This window comes from Mizuhopecten yessoensis, unplaced genomic scaffold, assembly GCF_002113885.1.
Source record: "Mizuhopecten yessoensis strain PY_sf001 unplaced genomic scaffold, ASM211388v2 scaffold10915, whole genome shotgun sequence".
Taxonomy (NCBI): domain Eukaryota; kingdom Metazoa; phylum Mollusca; class Bivalvia; order Pectinida; family Pectinidae; genus Mizuhopecten; species Mizuhopecten yessoensis.
The window spans coordinates 11,873-34,772 of NW_018408785.1; the positions used below are offsets into that span (position 1 = coordinate 11,873).

Consider the following 22,900-nt stretch of genomic DNA (forward strand, 5'->3'; position numbering starts at 1 on the left):
GCACGTCGCAGCATACACTTACCTATAAAAACAATTCTTAACAGAACTTTATATTGCTCGATTAAAATGCAATATAAACAAGATTCTTGGACACCACAATTTCTAGACAAAGACTGTATACTAAAGAAAGAGAGCTGATGTATAAATTTGCATATTTCAGTAAACATTCAATTGCTTGAATACAAGTTTTGGAAGTCCATCAGTAATACACAATGGCATTTTTGTCTTGAAAGTGTTATAAAAGATATACTATCAACTTACACCACTATATAAAGAATCTCGGACATACAAACAAACAGCCAAAATGTGTACTCTCCCAATAAAAGAGTTATAAAGTCTCCAAACATATATCTATATGTCAACTTTTTAAGATATAAAAAAGCCTTATAAATCAGAAACTCGTGTCATCACAAAATGCGGCATGTCTTGCTATAATCAAAAGCATTGTTCCCTTATACAAACGTGTTAAAACAGTTTTATCTAAAAGCCCCAACAGGTTTTAATATATACACCAGGGGTAGTTGAGCCAGTTGATTATTGGTCAAGGAATTCTCAATGTTTATGAAATTTTTAAGTCATAATTGTAGTGGGAATGTATTGAACTGTATCAATGTTAAATCAATAATATCACATGATTCAAGGATGAAGAGATCATCCCGCTTGATAAAGTTACATATCCAGATAAAATACAAGTGGCTTAATGAAAACTCTCACTGTATTGTATCTGTATGCTATCGCCAAGACTAACAGTATGTACATATATTATTGTGACCATGACGAAAACCCTCCCTGCTCTGTCCTTACAAAATAATTGGAAGATCAATTTGGCATCAATGCATGGTTTTCTGATTTTGGTTGAAGCCATGTTTTGGCTTTCAGCAGATATCATTCAGGTATGGTTTGTTAACAAACTTACAAAAAGTTGCTATCAAATGAAGCAAATGTTCCATTAAACAAAATTCAAAGTCAGTAAAATGATGTGGTGTTTAATTATCGTGATCAATAAACAAGAAATAACCGGACCTACCTGTTATTTCCTTGTGGTGTAAAAATAAAATGAAACAGAAATCAAGAATCAAACGATCAAATCATAAATACTCCCAGTAACAGAATCCAGACAAACAAAAGTTATGAATGATTGATTCAGGGTCCTGAATCTTAAAAAATCTCTGTACACTCGTGCTGATAATAGAAGGAAAAGAATCTAGAACGGGCACAAATCACTAAATATTTCAACTAGGTTGAAAAATTATGATTTCGTGCTTACAAGGATCTTTGAGCCTAAGGTTGAGGAGGTATAGTTGTAATCTAAATGTAAAAATACTACTTGATTCAAATATGTTGTAAAGACGATACATTAAAAATATTTGGTTTTGTTCATTATTATCAAAAAGACAAAATTTATTGTTCAGTGTGCTCCACCTTCCTGGCCAAAGTGCCTTATGTTCTTTTTTAAAACGAGATCATGGCCAAAAAGCCAATATTAAATCTATCCGACAGCGAGTGTAGAGAAATTTCTTGTAAAAAAATAAATAAAAGAGAGAAATCCGAAACTGAAAAGAACTACAAATACAGTAAAAGAATGACAAGCAGCTGTACATTCTGACTACAGAAACACTCCAGTGAGCAAACGAAACAATGGCAACAGAACAAATACCAGTACAAGAACACAATAAAACGACCCAAATACAACGGATCAAATAAATATGGAAACTAAACACCGTATACACTTTACATGTACATCAAAGTATATCAACATTGGTTTTATGTGAACAGGCCTAGGGCCAACTAATTCTAAAATAAGCATAATACAAGACAATAATAAATTATATAATTGAGACGAAACTTCACAAATATTAAGTTAAAACAGACAATAAAATACATACTCTTGATTCAATAAAACAAGAAAAGGATTGATAATTTATTATGATAAATACACTCTAAATAAAATGATTTAACCAATTGATTATATACCAAAAAAAAAAAAAAAAAAAAAAAAAAAAAAAAAATGAAATAAATACATTCTGCTTCATTTGAAGACATTTGGATTTCAATTAAAAGAGAATGAAAACTTAATTTTCATTTTTGGTTAATTAAACAGCGATTCAAAGTTTTCCAATGAAAACCATAACAAAGACATACAATATTGGATTTGGCATCTTTGTATAATCAGAACAGTCTACCTATACTGAACAGTATGGCAGTGCACTTATAAGAAATGACTAGATGGTTCCTAGTTGAACGTCACCTGAGTAACTTTAGGGCTTTCCTTTGCTGTTGGTTTTGAAGGAGACTTGGAGGATGCGATTGCCCAGTGCGAACCCGTTTAAACTCTGAATGGCGATGAGAGCCTCTTCATACTGCGTCATGGTAACAAAGCCGAACCCCTTGCATTTTTGTGTTTGGAAGTCACGGATGACCTTCACATTCTGTACTGCTCCAAATGGCCCAAATAATTGCCACAATGTACTGTCCTCTGTTTCCGGTGCTAAGTTGTACACAAATATACACCAACCTGCACCGCTGAGAGCATTTCCTGCGGCCGCCGTAGAAACTGTTGTGGCAGCAGCTGTAGGAATCAGGCTGTCCAGAGGAGAATACCTATCAACAGACAACAGGACATTATCAGTCCCACAATGGCCTCTATCACTCATCTCTTCTACATCACAATCTCGCATCGAGCCAAATGTTTTCCACCACAAAAATTGGATTTGTGACAGAATCCTTCCAGTTGTACTTGTTAAAATGTCAAAATAATGTATATACTGGCAATCTGGTACAATATCTCTATAAATCTGAATGGATCTACCAAGAAAATGTATTTTTCTTGCCTAAGTTGTAAGAGCGAACAAATGTTTCTTCAAAAAGATAAAAATAAAGTGCTTCTATATGTCTCTTATCATCGAACCCAATCGTGATAAAAAGATTTGAAACTTCTGCAAAAAGCTCATGAAAAGTTGATGATGTGCAAGTTTTATACTGGAGAATAAATGATGCCAATCTGACAGCAAGCACCCCCTATTCTACAAAGTGCTGTATAAATAGTCGGATATGATCATCCCTACATTACGAGGTGGTTTACCTGATTCTGCTGGCTGGGTGGTGGATTGGTCCTAATACCGGTAATCTCCGTGTCTGGGGTAGATATGGTGCCAGTGTTATTGGGGCCAGTGTAGCCGTTTTGTTAGAACTTGGAGAGTTGGCAAATTTAACTGTGATGGGCTCCGCTGCTCCATCAGGTATCGACCCATTGAGTTTCTGTATTGCTCTCTCGGCTTCTATTCGCTGATCAAACCTAATGAACCCTACCCCTTTGGAAAGACCTGCTCAAAGGAGAAAGGAATTTGTTCAGGTTATCTGCCTTCATGGTTTAACTAAACAATATCAACGATCCAACAAAGCCCTAAAGCATATCAAACTTAAGCTTCTTTTTAAAATAACATTGCACAAAAAGGAACATTTTCATTTCACCTAATATAGGAATTTCCTAAATAATTATTCAAACACTTTTACAGGATTGAGAAGAATTTTTAACTAATATATTTATATGTATACTTTGTTTTGTTTTGTTACAAAAGTTGTGTACAGCAGTAATTAAAGACCTAAAACAGCCATCAAACATTGTGCAGATTTCAAACAGAAGCAGCTTCTGATCACAATTTGCTGTCCAGAATGGTGTACATACATTCCCGGATGACCCATCTCTAACTGTAATAATGCCTCGACAAACAATGAAAAATAATTCACCGTATCCCACCCAACACCTTTCATTTTTGGAAAAAATGTCCATGTAAAAATATTTAATCCAACAGAAACCCTTTTCAAGACTTCTCAAATTTGCTTCATTAAGTTTGGAAAATTCAAAAATATATATGCAGGAACTGTTGAAAAAAGCTTGACTTTAAAAGTTTGATACTGAAGCATTTGGGTATTTTTTCTGTATAAATTGTAGAAATGTATGTTCATGTCCTTAACAGCACTTGCATACATTTTATTTGTTCTATACTTACGCAAATAATTAAGATAAGAAAATACTTTATTATACAAATGTAGTAATACATGAACTGTAAAACACGGTAAAATGCATAAATTGCTCTTCCTGTTCGAAAGCAAGGCATGCATCAATAAATGCATTGTTCTTAAGCTGAGAAAATAAACGAGAATTGTTATCACGGTAGAGAATTAGAAATGAAGCAAAGTATAAATGCCAAGGTTAATATAATTAAACAAAGATTGAAAAACTCTACAAATTAAACTGAAAATACAAAATCAGCCCTGCATAGGAAATTTTGAACTTGCTATATGGACATGCAAACGAACAACACTTTGTATCGTTGTATATGATCTAACCTGTGTTGTTATCATACAGGATTCTAGAGGTTATGATCCTTCCACACTGTGAAAAGAACAACTCCAAATCCTGTTGGGTCATAGACTTTGGTAACCCACATATATACAAGTTTGCGCCCTTTATGCTTTCACTACTTGGCCTTGCCAGAGATACCTACATAAAAACACATGTACAGTTTCAGGTTAGTGCTTCATTACATTAAGGTATTCACGTCTAATTCCCTCAATGAAACATTACCCTCGAGACCTATCTATATGAGCACTAGTAAGTTCTTAATACCTGTATTTTGGTCATAAAGAATTCTTGAAGTAATGATTTGTCCACAGTCTGAAAATAGTTTCTCCAAGTCCAATTGAGTCAAAGACTTTGGCAAACCACTTATGTACAAGTTAGCCCCTTTAATACTTTCACTGCTGGGCCGAGCTAATGAAACCTGAAATTAATAAATAAATTTGAAATAGAAATAAATTAACAAAACAAAATGAAGAAAAACACAAATCAAATAAAGGTAAAACTAAAGATTAAAATGTCTGTAATGTATCATTTTTTTAAAATATCCTCCAATGTCCACTGTTAAATTGAAGCTGTATTATATTTGCTAACAAAGTTGTCGGGGAATTGGATGGAGTGAAAGTGAAATAAAAAAGAGGGATGGATGACTTATGGAATGATGTGGGAGAACTGCTTAACGTTGTGGCACAAAACCAAGTGAGAGTCATACAGAACAACTAAAAGCCAACGAAAGGTAACATAGGTTTTCGCTGTGGGAACTACTACTTCCAATATACATTATTGGACCGAGTTCAAAATGCATTTGCAATATAACCAGTTATTCAAGACATCGTCATTCCTCCCATCCCGTAAAGAGCATTTTTTTTATGATGCATAAACTTCGAGAAGAATTTTCTCACAATGCAGAGAAAGATGCATCAACTTCACGACTTCATGGATATTATCAGGTTGGTAATATCAGCTTTCAGAGTCGGGTTAGTTCTGACTACAAGAGATCTATATGATTATCCTATGTGACATTCCAAACATATTTTAAAACTCATGTAAGTATAGTTTTTTTTTAGTTGCCCAAGTTTCGCCATACACTATTCTAAACACAACATATACTACTTAGTTGGAACTGTTTAGTTCTACACATTTCCTTCCTTTTGTACTCCAGAGTAATCGACTAATTCTGGAATTCTGATTGTTATAATACATCTTCTAGTTTTAGTTTTTCATCTGTACCTTTAATTAACATTGCATCTTGGGATTATAACATCTCCCGGCCCACCCCGTCTGTAAAACTGCATCGTCTGGTTTTAGAGCATTTTGACCCTGTAACCTTGCATTATTATCTGGTTATAGAATTTTGACCCCTTTAACCTTGCATAATCAGGTTCTGGCATGTTGACCCCTGTAACCTTGCATAATCAGATTCTGGCATTTTTACCCATGAAGCATTGTATCATCTGGCTTAGCATTTCCACTAGGGCCATTTCATTTTTAGACTTAATTTGGTTCAGTTTGGTTTACTTCCCCCAAATCCATAATTTTTTGTTGATAGATATTCTATTTCTTATCTGTCATCGAACACAACCAGAGCACATTATGGTAGAACTTTTGGTTAAAACATTGGAATTCAGATAACAAAAGTAATCCCAAATTGTTGACATCCCTTTCAGAGTTTTATGTCATGACAAAGGCCACTGTGATTGGATAACTAACTTAACTGCCAGCCAATCAGAATGAGTAGTACTGAATATGAGTGGTACTGAATATAACTCAGTTGTGAATTATAACGGAACCCAACTGAATGCCGGAAATCACAGCCACAAATTGAATTTTGAGTACTGAACTGTCATTAAGTATATTTCTGTTAACTGTTATTCCAGAATGTTTGACCCCAGTAACACCGCATCATGTTTGGTTTCATTTTGACCCAGTTAAGATTATACTGTCCAGTTCTGTAACACCATCACCACATTCTTCAGCAACACTTATTCCTTGCTCAAAAAGGAAATAATATCTCAATATGAGGGGTGATAATGTTGACCCTTCCCCAAGTCCCAATTTCAACCCTAAAATTGTTCATCCACTTAATGGTAAAACGCTCAGTCTTTCCGATCCTCATTTGTGGAAAGATGTTTGGGAAGGACCAAAAAAATATGTATCAAAGAAAATCTGAATCTGAAACTGAAACTGATAAATCAAAGCAACAATAAACAAATTGTTATTAGAAAGAATAAAATTATGCCAAGATGCACACCCTTTCACCACTGCCAAGACAGAGACACTTGTCACGCCCAGATATGGGCCGAGTGTACAGTCCTTCACCAAGCCTTGGACACATAAAAAGCCCAGTAGCCTCATCAAGATGCATTTAACTTGTCATGCCATCCATAAAGTATTATTTGGATTATTCCTATAGTGACAACAAATCACTTGTTAAGACACGAGATTGTATTCCATAACAGCATCTCCCTGGACAAACTTGAGTCATCTCATCCCCTTTTATTTGCACACATGCATCATCCAATTGTTGTTAGAAGTATTTAAACATTTGTAACAGCATAGACATGGTTAAACAAATAGGGAAAATCTATACAAACAAAACAGTATGTGCATATGGGTCTTGTGAAGCAAACATTTTGGAAGGGAGAAAAAGCACAAATACAAGTGAACATTCAGGTCTACTGTTTGAAGTGAATTGGACTTGGAGGTTAGGGTTCCACAGAGCCAAGTCTGGGCATTGTTATGGTAACCATCAAAGGGGAATTAGATGCAGGGGCTGAGAAACAAAACTATAATGCACCATTTCTTGTACATATGAAATCAGTATCTACATACTTAGAAGTTGGATACCAGTCAATAAGAGTACAAAAGAAAATAGCAATTTCCTGTGCAGGAAATCCTGTAATTACTGTCTTGTGTATATAAGGAACATCAACATGAATATTTCAACAAAAGATACCCCATCATGCCAAAAATTACCGACTTTGTATAGCACATACAAGATTAATTAACATCCCCCCCCCCCCCTTAAATGGATGTTCTCTTCTTGACTGTATCATAGTTAAACATATTACAGAAGTTGTGGTATTGATAAATAAATCAGGTTATAACACAAAAATCCAACACTTTTCAAAGGATTGCTCAATACCGACACCGGCTTATCACAAAGTAACTATTCAAACGAAAATGTTTTTCACGGTAGCTCGTTCCTCTCAAGCCAAAATGAGTAACAGATGTTGATTATTCGAAAAGAAGATCCCTGTATACAGTACTGACTTGCATTCCAAAGGTTAGCATGTCAGAAATTAAATAAAGATGTGTAAAAAATGAAAAGAACCATTACCCAAAGGCTAAGCTAGTAGGATACTAATCTTACCTTGATAGTCTTGTTTTGTAGCCTCAAACCGTTGAGCGTGTTTATAGCCTTATCAGCATCTTGGATATTCTTGTAGTTCACAAAGCCATATCCTAAACTTTGTCCTGTTAAGTAATAATAAAAGATAATTGTAACATGTGTAATTACTATAGGACTGAAGTAAAACTATGAAGCTACCCTCCACTTTTGGTTCTTGTAGTTCTTCTCTTTTTTGTAAAGAAATGTATCTCACTGTCTAATATTTAATGTATCTGCTGTGATACCTCTCAACCCCTACCAACTAAAAGTAAAGGGTCAATTTCTGCAGAACACCATGAACTACAGTACAGTCTCTTGTATATCACTTGTCATTAAAAGTGATATTAAGTGAAACATGATGTTGTTAACAGATTTTTTCTGATATTTTCCATTTTTGGGGGGCATTAGATTTTTTGCCATTTTTTCTTTATATTCAAGTTCCAACTGACCCTATCCCCACCTCCCGCGATTTTCTGATACTGCAAGTATAATGATGCCTGAATTCAAAATGAGATTTCACTAATTTTAAGACTTAATGTACTATTAATAATATCAGCTATGCTTTATGTAAAATGAATAGCATACCTAAAGCTCCCCATCAGTGTACAGACTATGAATAATGCCAAACGAGCATAAAAATGAGAAATAATCCTGTGTTCAATATTGGGACTTTGTTTTTTCCCGACCAAGTAAAAGAAAAACAACTTTTTTTGGGCCTTACTTTTTAATTAGATTATAATTTATATAGAGGGAAACAGCATTAGGGTAATAAAACAAAGACAACAAGGTAAAAGGAATATACACTATTATAATTACGTGTCCATAAAAACAGGGAACCAATCAAGTCATGATCTAAACTCAAAACTTTGAAAAACAAGCAAATTCGTGGATATTATATCCCCCGCTTGCAGGACATATTGTAGGTAAACATTATTGAGGTAAGGTTTAAACATGAGAGTATTGTGCTGTTGAGACATAATTTAAACAACCTTATACCATATTAATAATCCGTAAATATGCACAAATCACATCGGTTGGCAAACTTAGCATGAGTCTGATGTGCATACGAAATTTGGTTGAAATATCTGCACAATATCTACAGCAATTATCACACGAAAACCAAAGAGTGCCCGAGATTGGTGGAAAGATGGAGGTACACAAACATTGTTATTAAGTTGGAAGGAATTTGGCTAATATTTGTTAGAGTTATTAAGCGGAAACTGCAGATAATGATGTTTTTAGTTGTCAAACTTGGCCGAGCCCTTAATGCGTTAGACCCTGTTACTACGTTTGAAGACAATCAGATAATATTTGCGAGAATTAATTGACAGAAACGACAGATAATGATGTTTTTCATTATTCAAGGGACCATAACTCCCCTAAATAAAGTTCGCTGAAAGTGGTCATCAAACTTGGTCAAGCTCTTAAGGCATTTAACCCTGTTACCAAGTTTGAAGAAAATCGGTTAACATTTGTTGCAGTTATAGCACGGAAACAAAGCGTGACAGACAGGCGGACAAACCCACATACCGATTTTTGTTGTCTTAAATTGTGTATTAATACAATAAAAACAATGAGAATTATCATATTCAGCATTTGTTTTCATTTTGTGATCAATATTTTGTTAATAATATTTATTAATTATTTATTAATAAATTATTGCAAGGATAACTGCATATCAAGATCCATTCTGTAAAATGTCACCTATGTTGATCGTTAACTTATTTATCCTTTTGCTAACCAAGTGTTATTTAATACACTGATAACGTAACAGCGCTGATGTTTGTTAATTTGTCGTACCTTCTATTAAGCGATGAGATGATGATTTAATATTTCTTTGTAATAACTGTATTCCGACTTTTTGTTTGTGTGACGCTGTGAATTCTTCCGGGTTATCTAAGGGCTTTACCATAAAGGCAAGTGGGCCATAACGATTTACATATTAAAGCGTTTTCATGAGCAAGACTACATGTCGAGAAAACAGGAACACCCCACAACTTTCATTTTTGACTTCCGACTAGATTCTCGCCTTTTGAAGATAACATTTCGTCGAGGTCAAATATAAAATTATTTTGAGAATATTTTGAATGCGAAACACAAAAAATTCTGCGTGTGCAGGTCACGTAAGGCAGTCAAAAACCTGTATGTGATTTATTTAAAATTTGCGTGAATGGGAACACTATATAGGCAATAGAGTTTCAAGACATTCAGGGTAAATTCATACCATCATATTTATTGATAATGCACCATTTAGCATCATAGAACACAAAACTTTTTGATGAAAAAAAAAAAAGAAAAGAAGAAGATAAAAACCCGCTGATTTTAGAATTTTAGAAGGTTCCTTCTTGCCTTTCAAAATGGCTTCCAGCTCCGTGTTGGCGCTAAATGTCATCATATGGAGCATAATTTGCCTCCAAATGAACCTTGTTTATGTAATTCATTGTTTTACATACAATAGTAGGGTCATAATCACATGGCATGCAACCCTAAACACACTATATTTTTTTTTGGCCTTATGTCAAATTTCTTTGTCCCCAAGGGTATGTTGTATAATACATGCATTATAAACGTTTACCCCTAAAATGTAAGCAAGCTCAAAAACATCTAATAGCCTTAATGGTTTAAAAATATGGCAGTTACAGTAACTGATGATAATAATATACAAAAGGTACAAAAATACTGAAATTTTGCCGAAAACTGAAGTAAATAGCAACCAATACAAAATAAAATTTACTTAGTCATAGAATGGAAATAGTTCTGATCAAGTACAACCATAGAATTATGTCCACAAATCAATAGCCTGGTTTATGCTAAACGAGAATTAACTGTACTGTGTACTCTAGTCATCAATATTAAATATTCCTCTATGAATGTTCCCCAATAATAGATTTCTCCTGGTGTTTGCAGTCACCTTAGCAACTCTTGTTTAGAAGTTGATGCATCAATGCTCTGTAAAACATAGCCTTTTTATGATCAATAATCATTATTGTCTGTACATCAGACTAACCTACTACCTGGTCAATCAGCGTTAACAATGCCAAGGTTCTAAGACAACAAACTAACCCATCACATTATGCTTTAAATAAATAAAAAATTCCTATAATTACATAGCTCTATAAATATTTCTCCACCCGGGAGCGTCTAGTTTCAAAACAAAATCAATGCAAATTAAATCCTTTATGGCTGCTTATTTATTGATTTATTGATTTTATCCAGCAAAAAATTGCCAATGAAAGTAGAATCATCAAACCGTATTGTTTAATTATGCTTTTTCCTGATCTCAATCCAACAGATTGAAATCAAATTTTTATTTCAATAAAGAAAATATTGAGACTTCAGTTTCGTTAATGTTCATTAAAATTACAATGCTTTAGAAAGTCAAAGGGAGTTCAAAATATTAATTAAATGAATCTAGAGTAATAATGCATGCAGGCATCATCAAAAGAAAACCCAAATATGACTAATATAACTAATATATTTTGATAGTCATCAAGAAGCACTTAGCTAGAATTTGTAATTACATGTGTTTAGTGTGTAATATCAGGGCATTATGTGACGAATGTGTCGACTATGTCAGATGCTATAAATATAACATATTTATTATATATATAGTGTAGCCTTTGTTTTGCTGTGGGTACACAATTAAAACACAAAACAGGCACACTACCAGGCCTACAGTGGCAGATACAGCAGAGAATGCTGAATGACCCATGTAAGATGTCTATACATCTGTTGCAATTAGTACAGAATTTTTGCCATAACAACAGCACTCCATGTGGCCTGGAGGTAATGCACCAGGCCTACAGCAGTGATAATTCTACATGAAGCTCAGCATTACAGGCATTCTGGGACTGTGTCTTCCTCATATTCTGTCATAAGCTGGTAAACATGCGAGATTATAGCCAATACACAATTAGCCCATTCCTGTACCAACGACACTGTTGGGATTATTCCAGGTGTGACCTTGTGTTTTACTGTTATATGGTGTAACACTTTCCATTACACACGAGTCCACTAATTTTATCAATGGTACAAAGTACTTTTCGTAGACATCAACAAATCAGCATTGATGTTTATCTCATTGGGACTTCAGTACTGTTTAATTACTGAAAATTGTCCTTACTGATTAATAAATAATGACTGTGAAGGTGGAAAGTAATATTTAATGTCCTGGACTGGCATAGGAAGTTAACCATGTCACTAGTCTGACATACCGGGCTAGTTAATTTTAACTCGGGGCTAGTGAAAAAATTTCATACCAGTACAAATCGACAAAATATATGGCAGGTTTGTAGAATTTTTCAAAATCTATCCATGGGCCAGTTTTCTTAATAATATGAAGCTGTACATCTCTGGGTATACTACGATGGACATACTTCATAGTTTGAATTTCAATGGAATACAAATTTGTGTCTTTATATGACCTTAGCAGTTGTGAGGACGTTTTGCAAATTTACCCATTTCTATCTAAACTCATATTTATAAATGATCTGATCAACAGGATTCAAATAATTTAGACGAGTAGTATTTTCAAGTAATAAACGGAATTACCAACCTGTGGGTTTGTCTCGAATCAACTTGCAACTTTCAACTTCTCCAATACTGGAAAACAACGCCCTGATTTCTTCCTGAGTCATTGTCTGAGGCAAATAGTTGACTATAAGGTTGGTCTTGCTAATGTTGTCATCCATTTGGGAGCCTGTAGATGACGGGGAAATAGTTCCTCCATTTTGATGAATCTGAATGTTAGCTGCATTGTTGTCCATACTCATCTCACAGGCCTGCGTTATCTGCCAAAGTAATAACAGAATAAATACTTTTGTCCAATACTTTTTCTCCATTCGCACAATTTCAATAAAAGATTTATTTAAATACTAACCTATTGTTCTTGATAGATTTCTTCACTTTTTATTGTTCTCCAAATAGATTATAACAGCTTGGTTATTAATAATATCCTATTGTTAATGTACATTGGAGATGCTAGTTGGAAAGAACTATTTGAGAGAAATCCGATGATATGCTATCGCTATTAATTTGCGTAAATAACATTTGTGAGGACATTTTTTATGGTAAATACATATTTTCTTTATACAGAACATCTTTTTCTTATTTTATGTTCTGAATCTCGGTATAAAGATAAAATTCACACCGGGAATCTCTATGAGCAAGATTTGTAACTTACAAAAATGGGTAATAAGCTATTAGGCATGGGGTAGATATGAAACCACACTCAAAGTTCATGTCAGTAATGCCACTTGGCGTACTAGAGTATGTTAGGGCTTTATCACCACATTTCAGTTTTAGCTCTACCTAATGCAAAGCCTCAATAGCAAATACAGAAAGATGAGATCATTCCACAACATGTTGAAAGGAGGCATGAACATCTGTTGGCAGAGAGGCCTGTGCTGAACTAATATACACTCCCATCATGTCAAGCACAATGAAATACACTCAAATATATTACACAGTCTATGTGTTTCGCCACTTTCAAAATTGAAACATATTATTTTAATCAAAAACTTAATTGACTTTCCTCATGAGAAGGCAATTTTATGTAGAGGTTGGAGTTAAACATTTATCAATGCATATATGAAACACAATCACTGGTATCCAACTTTTGATGAGACACAGTATAGTGCTTTGGTGAATCAAGTATATTCCCTCTGTAGATCCTTGTGATAAGAATTGAAATCCTGGCAAAATTTCCAATCAGACAGCAACATTCCAGCATATTTTTTTTAACACTTATTTTATTTTTGAAGCACACTGTTAGTGTACCATGCAAAATTAATCCAAGAAATTTCAATTCTTTGACTTGTTCACACAATATCTATACAACGCTCCTTTTGTGTGGTTTGAACAAACCATTCTTCCATTTATTACTACTATACATAGTTTAACTCATGTACTCTACAGTTGAACACAAATTAAAACAGAATCCAGAAAAAAATGAATACCTTAATTGTACTATAACTGGTATGTTCACAACTGTCTGGACATTTTAATTATCTAGATTTTCATACAATTAATTACAAGACAATACTTTTCTTTCATAAAATCATGGATATGTCCTATTCATCACAAAATTAAAATTTTCTCATGGGAATTTTTTAAACTTACTATATATCATAAATATCTTTTCATGTAAATTCCGAAAATTATTCTATGAATTTAAACAGAACAAATTTTTATTACAAAAGCCTAGAAGATGCTTTGTAATCCTACATCCTTCTCAACTGTCAAATACCCCTTTGTTATCCTACTGACATCAACAAAGACTATAAGTTTACAGCTAAATTTGTTAATAAAGAAATACTAACTAGTTTCTGCTGCTGTTGCAGAGCCATCATGTTGTTGAAGGAGATCATGATGCTTTTTCTTTGTTGGTCGTCAATTTTTGTGATCTGGTTTAAGCCGTTTTCAGGAAAATCTATAACAAACAAAAAGAATAGACAGTGCAGTTACACAGTATAAACACTGAATCACCAGAGAAAAATGGCAAAAAAATCACGAAAATTAATAATCAAAATTGTTATTACATACCTGCATTTGTTTAAGATCTGTCAAAAAACAAAAAAAAAGGAAAACCTAACGAAAAACTAAACAAAAGAATGTGATCTACTACACTGGCTGATTCAACAGACTGTCTGTCCCGGTCTCAGCAACGCATATGTGACAAGTAGCACATGACCTCGATAAATATTCTGCGGCAGGACACCACCTCCAGATGTTCCCATCAACCAATCAGCGAGTGCCCTGCTCTAGCGGCACGAGCCAGGGACTACCCATACACGAGAACAGAAGCTGTAAATATTTGATTATCTTGGGTCATCTATTCACTGAAATATGTACCGACCCGACACTATTTCCCAAATAAATTTTCATCAATTGTCAGATGGGTTAGTCCATTACGCCATGAAATCACCCCTTCAGTTTACACAATTTATAAATGCCTTGAAACGGAACAGGACAATCGCCTATCAGAATAACAAAAGATCACCGTAGGACCTACCAGCTTCATTCAAAGTTAGTGAATTCATGAACGACAGATGGTAGGTTTCCAACTAGAACACAAAAGGGAGTCCCCTCGGCAATGCATAGATAATTTGGTTACATTAACGCCCCAAAGTAGGTTTAGACTATACCTGCAATACATCTTGTAAACGTTCGTAGACCGATAGTTATGAAAATTTAGGCCTCCTCCAATACTTTATTGTGCATACATTAGATACAAATAACGTAGAATGTTTCTACATGAAGAATTAGATAGCGATACATGTTTTTTTCCGATAATTTGAAAACAAAAATTTAAATAAGATCTAGGGAGAAAACATTCAACTTTTAAAATCTACCTTGTAGCAAAATTTAAGAAAGACATACATCAAATGCTGATATCTTATGTGTAACCTTACATGCTTTCTTTTGGGAACGGACATGGTTGAATAAGCAAGCACATGGTCATTATTTGCCACGTGCCATTAAGCCGTAGCGCGTGGCATGTGGAATCGAGTGACCGACTGACAGTTCATTCATAAAACGTCGGCTGCTAGAGAAATTGGATGATAGGACTATTTTCGCACAAATATAATACGATACAAAAGTCTACACAAAATTATAAAATACAGCTTTTATTAATATTATGTTTATTTTAGCCCATGTTCCTAGTCAGAAGGATATATTTATTGTGAACCAGACTGACACTAGAAATCTGGAAGGATGCAATAATTTTCATCCATCTTCTCGTCGGCCTCTTCTGATACGACCTACACACAGCTACCAGAGCTAATAGTCTAGTTTAAAACGACTCAACACCATATTAACGAAACATTATCAACTCACCTTTTTTCAACCTTTAAATGGTATGTCCTGACACAAAACCGTTTTTTCTTGAAACATTAAACAAGTACTAAACGGAACGGTATCGGTACTATCCCAGCTTCTGAATCAGGTGATGGCGATATTCCTTCATAAACTGTCTACTTCTGGTTTACAGCACAAATTCCAGTTAGATTTCTTTGGAGATTAGCAAATCTGTTGTTCCGATTGATTAAAAAATCCACAAGAACCCAATAAAATCATAAACAGAAAATATCCGACGCTACAACACAAACCTAATCCTCAACCATCAGTGGCAGAACGAAAATAAACGCAAGAATATATCAAACTTAATTAAAAACGACGTCATGACCTAATTATCATAAAGCAAGAATTGAGGCGCATGTCTCTTCTAAGAATGCTCTAAAACATTTGCATATGCAACTGTAAAGCCTATCAAATCAATGCGCATACCTATTACTACAAAAAATAATGTTAAGATGGAATTATTTCTTGTCGCGTATGAATAATTTACTGATAATGTATGGAACATGCGGAACATGTGGCGGGAAGGATTGTCAAATAATTATGAAACTGTTATAGACAAGGTCCTTGTTAATCTATAGCATACTACATCTATGAACATGCTATTTATTTTTAGTTACTGTTGTATCTCTGTGATTAAATGTTACAGAAAATAGGTTAATATTGTCTCTTCGCGTGAAGCTGACAGGTACTCTGTTCAGCCGTGACGTCACGTTTTGTTATTTGAGGAATTGTGGGATATCAAACATGGCTGACAAGAAAGTAGACTCGGGTTTGTTTACAGTTGCTTAGAACCGAAATGCCATGTTGTGGTCATGCACATCTTTGCTGTGTTTCTACGAAATATCGGTTTCATTTATCTATAACATTAATTACAAGATAATTAGAAAAATCTACTCTTACTGTGATTTCTAAAATGTCAATGTAAAGTGTGCTGCACAGCATTTTTTCGAATGCTGGAAAGGCTGTGAAAGGATCGTTTTTCAAGTTTCTGTGAACATAAACCAACATAAATATTTGTCCTTGTTCATATACAATAAAAGCACATCACTTGAAATGGAATCCAAAACATGTAGTGATTCTGTTTGAATTATTCTTTTTCCTGTTGAAAGCAACGTTCACGTAAACAGACCACAGGTATCTGCCTCTAATTACGAGGGGTGGGGGTTACTATACACATAATGTAATATACTATGTCTAAAGTAGACATCTCCTTTTTTGAGGCATATACCTATAAACAGACAGGTCTGGTCGTCGATATTTTATCAGATATTATGATGCTGATTATTACAAGTCGTCTGTCAAAAAATTGAGCCATTTAGATGAACATATTGAGTACTTATAAATACTCTACTATGGATTCCAATATAAAGCGTTGGAATTTAAATGTTTGCTTTTCAATAAAAAAAGCTTAAAGTGTATTAAAAAAGCCAGAAATATATAAGATTTTTCTCATTGTAGGGAGCGAGTCTGACAGCACTGAAGAACCAGTGGTTGGAAATGTCAACAAGTTTGCAGTTGTTCCACCTGGTTACAATGGTCGACCAAAGAAAGGACATTTGATATTTGATGCATGCTTTGAGTGTGGTAAAATCAAACATTTGAACCATTAGATTAAATAGATATATGTATTCATATGCTTTTGGTAACGAACTAACACTCCATACCATTATCTACCCCATTCTAAAGATCTATTCTTTATGCACTAGGTGGTATCAATAACATGTTTCAAAGATCATTATGAACAGTATTTTCCAACGTTTTCTATACCAACCCATGTTTTTAATGGAAATTAGGGCATGAGCAATGTCACATGACTTGACGAGATCTCGCGTATTTCCCAACGTTATGACGTAGGCCGGCGAGATTTTAGTCACGTGGCAATAGAAGGCGGGGCTATCAAAAAACTAGAGTAAAATAGAGTAAGTTTGAAAAAATATGTTTTTAGTGATTGTATTGGTTGTTTGAGGCATGTAATTTATGTTCATCTTGTGCATAAAGAATAGACCTTTCGATCCATGTGCAACATGTGTGTGAAAGTGACGATTTGTTTCTAAACTATCAGTTTGAAGTGCGACCCGGGTGCCGGTCGCTCATTTCCCTCATATTATAGAGGGCAGGAGTTCTGACGTTAATCGACGACAGACCGATATAAAAAAAGTCAATAAATAGTCAGAATAATTTGGACAAACCCTATTCCTACTTGGTTTCTTACTTAAATCATACACATACATAGAATAATTTGGACTAACCCCATTCCTACTCGGTTTTCTTAGTTAAATCATACACATAAATGTACACATCTACTAAAAAGCTGAAATTATAAAGTCAAGCACTTTCTTATAGGTGTAATATCACTGGAAAGCAAGCTAAAGAGGCTTGTGTTGATGTCTCTAGAAATTTCTCTTTTATTAATGGTACATTTTCATTGGTGTGTGCACAGCATCCACTAGAGTTCACAATGAGTTTGAAAGTAGCACTAAATACAGTGTACTTGCATCACATACAAACAGATAAACTTAGAATTGTAGTTATAGTCCATTGGGAATGAAGTTTATTTTTAAAGATTGTTCCCACTATCTACATAGACCACTTTTGCACTCTTCCTTAAATTTACCATTCAGTAATACTAGGTATATATAGCTTCTGTTGTATTCATACAATAAAGTTTGTTGTACAAATTATTCCTAATGCTGTGAATAGGCATTTTTTATTCCTGTCGTTCATGTTGTTCTGTACTTACCTGTACCATGCTAGCTCTGTCACATTTATACTCCAGCTTTGGCAGTCAGCGTTGTCTGATACAGTCGGGATAGGATAAGCCAATAATCCTTTCAGATGCTTTCCTTCGGATATTTTCTGCTGTTTTAACATCCTTTCTAAGAGGGGTGAATATAAGTAGAATAGCATTAAAGGTGAGATCTGAGTATGTACTACTTGTAGGATGTTGTACAGAGTGAGGACTGTGCACTGGTTTATGAATGTGAAAGTTCTAAATATGATGTCCCGCACACAGTTTCTCTTGAGTCTGTTGATACATTAACTTTGATGAAGGTTACTACGATGTCCTGCACAGTTTCTTTCGAGTCTGTTGATACATTAACTTTGATGAAGGGTACTACGATGTCCCGCACACAGTTTCTCTTGAGTCTGTTGATACGTTAACTTTGATGAAGGTTACTACGATGTCCCGCACACAGTTTCTCTTGAGTCTGTTGATACATTAACTTTGATGAAGGGTACTCCCAAGTCTTTTTTGCCTTAGTTGAGATGTTGGGTAACTATTTTATTCAAAACCATAATGGTCAAACTCTTTTGATCTCATATTTCTGTATGTTAAAATATTTTTGTAGGTTCAGTTTCATAAGCCATTTGTCTATCCAGGCACTTCATATTTGATTGCCGTTTAAAGTTCTATTTTGTCCTCAGCAATTGATCTGCTTAAGTAGATTTTCATGCCATCTGCAAAAAAAATCATAATATAGTCAATGTTACTAGGTGTCATTCCTCATGTAAACCAGAAACAGAATCAGTCTGGAGATATTCCTTAGGGTGACATCAGTGGTCTGTATGCTTGGTGCTTAGCTGTTGATGACAAGTTGTGATTTCAAGTTGCAGAGGTATCATCAAATCCATTTGTGAACCTTTTTTTTTTTATGTTATTCCTTATGGTGACATTAGGATAAAGTGTGAAAACCTGTACATTATGATTATCTGTGAAACTGACACTACATACAGTTGACTGTCCTAAAATGTGGCAATGTTTGATCCACTCTCAGAAGTCCTCAGTAATGTTTGATCCACTCTCAGAAGTTCTCAGCAATGTTTGATCCACTCTCAGAAGTCCTCAGTAATGTTTGATCCACTCTCAGAAGTCCTCAGTAATGTTTGATCCACTCTCAGAAGTCCTCAGTAATGTTTGATCCACTCTCAGAAGTCCTCAGTAATGTTTGATCCACTCTCAGAAGTCCTCAGTAATGTTTGATCCACTCTCAGAAGTCCTCAGTAATGTTTGATCCACTCTCAGAAGTCCTCAGTAACGTTTGATCCACTCTCAGAAGTCCTCAGTAACGTTTGATCCACTTTTAGAAGTTCTCAGTAACTTGGAAGTCGGTTACAATTTAAAATGCATCGCATGAATGCTACAGTATGAGTAGAAATATTTGAAAATGTGGTAATGACATTACCTGGTAAGTCCTTTTGGTACGACTTGGGTATGACAGAGATACAGTTATGTTTCTAACTGTTAAACTAATGGTACACAAATAAAGGTTACTTACTGTCTTTAACATATATTTTATTAAAAAAACACACATATCTTTAAATTGTTCGAAGTTAACTTCTATATCATGCATATGAATACTTAGGCCAGACAAAAAAATATATGTGTTTTCTGTATAAATGTGTTGGACACCAAATATTTTTTGTTTGGCCTTAAAGTGTGATTCAGGTTTGTTCAATATTTCTGTTTAAGGATGTTAAAAGCCACAGCAACGAAATTTTATTTCATTTCTGATGTTTTGAATTACTGACTTGTTACAAAAAATAATACCGTATCTCAGTAAATTCTAATCATTGTATCATTAGATGCTTCCTTGGCAATAGCTATATATAGGTGAGAGTAGTTTAAATATGACAAGAGTATGCTTAACATTGATGAGGCAATTGCAATAGAACAATACACACTCCTACAGTTTCTAATATTTCCTGATAGTACGGCTCATTTTGTATTGCATTGTTTTCCAGGGAACCTTGGACGAGTTGACTACATCACAGAATACGAATATGATCTGTTTATACGACCCGATACTTGTAATCCAAGATTTAGAGTATGGTTCAATTTTACAGTGGAAAATGTCAAGTCAGACCAGGTAAGTAAATTACATTTAGGGCCCCACATCAGATATTCGTGCATAAATGTTGCTTGCGATCCATTCATTATAAAAGAATGAAACCTAATGTATATTTCACAACTCTGTGTATGATGTAAACAGAGTGTTGTCTCTATTCGGGTATTCAGTCCCAGTAAATTATAAACCGTCAATTCGGTTAACTACATTTGAATACAAACCGATTATCAATTATGGTTTTAAACCAACCGCCATCACTAGTTATACCTATAAAATTGTTCACAAATAACGTGCCATGAACTGTATACAAAAATCATTGTAATAAAATTTTGTTCCATCGCTTTCATTATTATAGTAAAATATCATGAATTGACAAATAGTGATTTTCTTTTTGATTTTCTTCAGTGTTAATGTTTTTTTAGGATGAATGAAGGTAGCATAATAGTTTTCAAATACATTTAGAAAAGTTGAATGTATTCTTCTTTTTCAGAGAGTCATCTTTAATATTGTCAACTTTAGTAAAACTAAGTCACTCTACAGAGATGGTATGTCACCCATGGTCAAGTCAACGAGTCGGCCAAAATGGTAAGACTTCTGTGCAGGTAATTTCAGTGTTTGTAGTTTATATAGTCAGTTGCTGACCTCTATAAAACCACAGAGGATCAGAATGAAATTTTACCGGGTCAGTGGTGTAGTCTGAGCATCCTATACAACAGAATGTCTAGGGTTCTTTACAGGGTCAGTGGTGTAGTCTTAGCATCCTATACAACAGAATGTCTAGGGTTCTTTACAGGGTTAGTGGTGTAGTCTGAGCATCCTATACCACAGAATGTCTAGGGTTCTTTACAGGGTCAGTGGTGTAGTCTGAGCATCCTATACAACAGAATGTCTAGGGTTCTTTAGAGGGTTAGTGGTGTAGTGTGAGCATCCTATACAACGGAATGTCTAGGGTTCTTTAGAGGGTTAGTCGTGTAGTGTGAGCATCCTATACAACAGAATGTCTAGGGTTCTTTAGAGGGTCAGTGGTGTAGTCTGAGCATCCTTTACCACAGAATGTCTAGGGTTCTTTACAGGGTCAGTGGTGTAGTCTGAGCATCCTATACCACAGAATGTCTAGGGTTCTTTAGCGGGTTAGTAATTGAATGTAGAATGACCTGTTACATTCAGAACCTTTTTTGTCTGAAATGAAAAAAAACGTTTAGAGCTGTCCCATTGTGATCCCAGTAATTCACCAAATAGAAGTGTATTGAATTCCTAAAATGGTCCTGCCTCCTGCTAAGTAATCATTAAAACAATTGACAGGTTTTTATGGCCTTTTGAGTCCTTATTGATGTTTTTGCCTGCAGCTTTGCTGTTGTTGTCTACCCAAATGGCTCCATATTTAGTCATTGAAAATATGTGTGGCTACTTTCATTATGATTTTAAGTTTCATACATACAAAGTTACCTGCAAAAGATATTGAAAGTTCCCTGTAAATGCACATAGATAATTTCTTATGTTCCTACATATGTGGAAAGTTTTCTGGAAAATACGAGTGAAAGTTCCCTGTAAATACACATAGATAATTTCTTATGTTCCTACATACATGGAAAGTTTCCTGTAAATACACATGGATAATTTCTTATGTTCCTACATACGTGGAAAGTTTTCTGTAAAATACGAGTGAAAGTTTCCTGTAAATACACAAATAGATAATTTCTTATGTTCCTACATACATGGAAAGTTTCCTGTAAATACACATAGATAATTTCTTATGTTCCTACATACGTGGAAAGTTTTCTGTAAAATACGAGTGAAAGTTTCCTGTAAATACACATATAGATAATTTCTTATGTTCCTACATACATGGAAAGTTTCCTGTAAATACACATAGATAATTTCTTATGTTCCTACATACGTGGAAAGTTTTCTGTAAAATACGAGTGAAAGTTCCCTGTAAATACACATGGATAATTTCTTATGTTCCTACATACGTGGAAAGTTTTCTGTAAAATACGAGTGAAAGTTCCCTGTAAATACACATGGATAATTTCTTATGTTCCTACATACGTGGAAAGTTTTCTGTAAAATATGAGTGAAAGTTCCCTGTAAATACACATGGATAATTTCTTATGTTCCTACATACGTGGAAAGTTTTCTGTAAAATACGAGTGAAAGTTCCCTGTAAATACACATGGATAATTTCTTATGTTCCTACATACGTGGAAAGTTTTCTGTAAAATACGAGTGAAAGTTCCCTGTAAATACACATGGATAATTTCTTATGTTCCTACATACGTGGAAAGTTTTCTGTAAAATACGAGTGAAAGTTCCCTGTAAATACACATGGATAATTTCTTATGTTCCTACATACGTGGAAAGTTTTCTGTAAAATACGAGTGAAAGTTCCCTGTAAATACACATGGATAATTTCTTATGTTCCTACATACGTGGAAAGTT

General features: G+C 34.5%; 2 protein-coding genes across 5 annotated transcripts in view; one reads left to right on the forward strand and one right to left on the reverse strand.

The window, feature by feature from the left end:
* Nucleotides 1-1,994: 1,994 nt before the first annotated feature.
* Nucleotides 1,995-15,951, reverse strand: LOC110463534 (ELAV-like protein 3). Of its 4 annotated transcripts, none has more exons than XM_021518186.1 (7): nt 15,591-15,951; nt 14,072-14,181; nt 12,307-12,541; nt 7,734-7,837; nt 4,351-4,504; nt 3,083-3,323; nt 1,995-2,601 (listed from the first exon to the last, which is right to left on the reverse strand). In XM_021518186.1, the coding sequence occupies exons 2-7, from the start codon at nt 14,117-14,119 to the stop codon at nt 2,259-2,261; spliced, it is 1,125 nt and encodes a 374-aa protein (XP_021373861.1). In that variant the 5' UTR covers nt 14,120-14,181; nt 15,591-15,951; the 3' UTR covers nt 1,995-2,258. The 4 variants fall into 4 exon arrangements, with proteins under 4 accessions (XP_021373861.1, XP_021373857.1, XP_021373860.1 ...); XM_021518182.1 differs by lacking the exon at nt 4,351-4,504 and adding an exon at nt 4,631-4,784 and having other exon boundaries at nt 1,996-2,601; nt 3,083-3,326; nt 15,591-15,948; XM_021518185.1 differs by lacking the exon at nt 4,351-4,504 and adding an exon at nt 4,631-4,784 and having other exon boundaries at nt 1,996-2,601; nt 15,591-15,947.
* Nucleotides 15,952-16,152: 201 nt separating this feature from the next.
* Nucleotides 16,153-22,900, forward strand: part of LOC110463545 (cytosolic carboxypeptidase 6-like) — a 52,949-nt gene continuing 46,201 nt past the window's right edge. The window contains exons 1-4 of the mRNA XM_021518208.1: nt 16,153-16,383; nt 17,073-17,198; nt 20,358-20,482; nt 20,952-21,046. Of these exons, the coding sequence (XP_021373883.1) occupies nt 16,359-16,383; nt 17,073-17,198; nt 20,358-20,482; nt 20,952-21,046 (371 nt within the window). The 5' untranslated portion in view covers nt 16,153-16,358. The remainder of the gene's footprint in view (nt 16,384-17,072; nt 17,199-20,357; nt 20,483-20,951; nt 21,047-22,900) is intronic.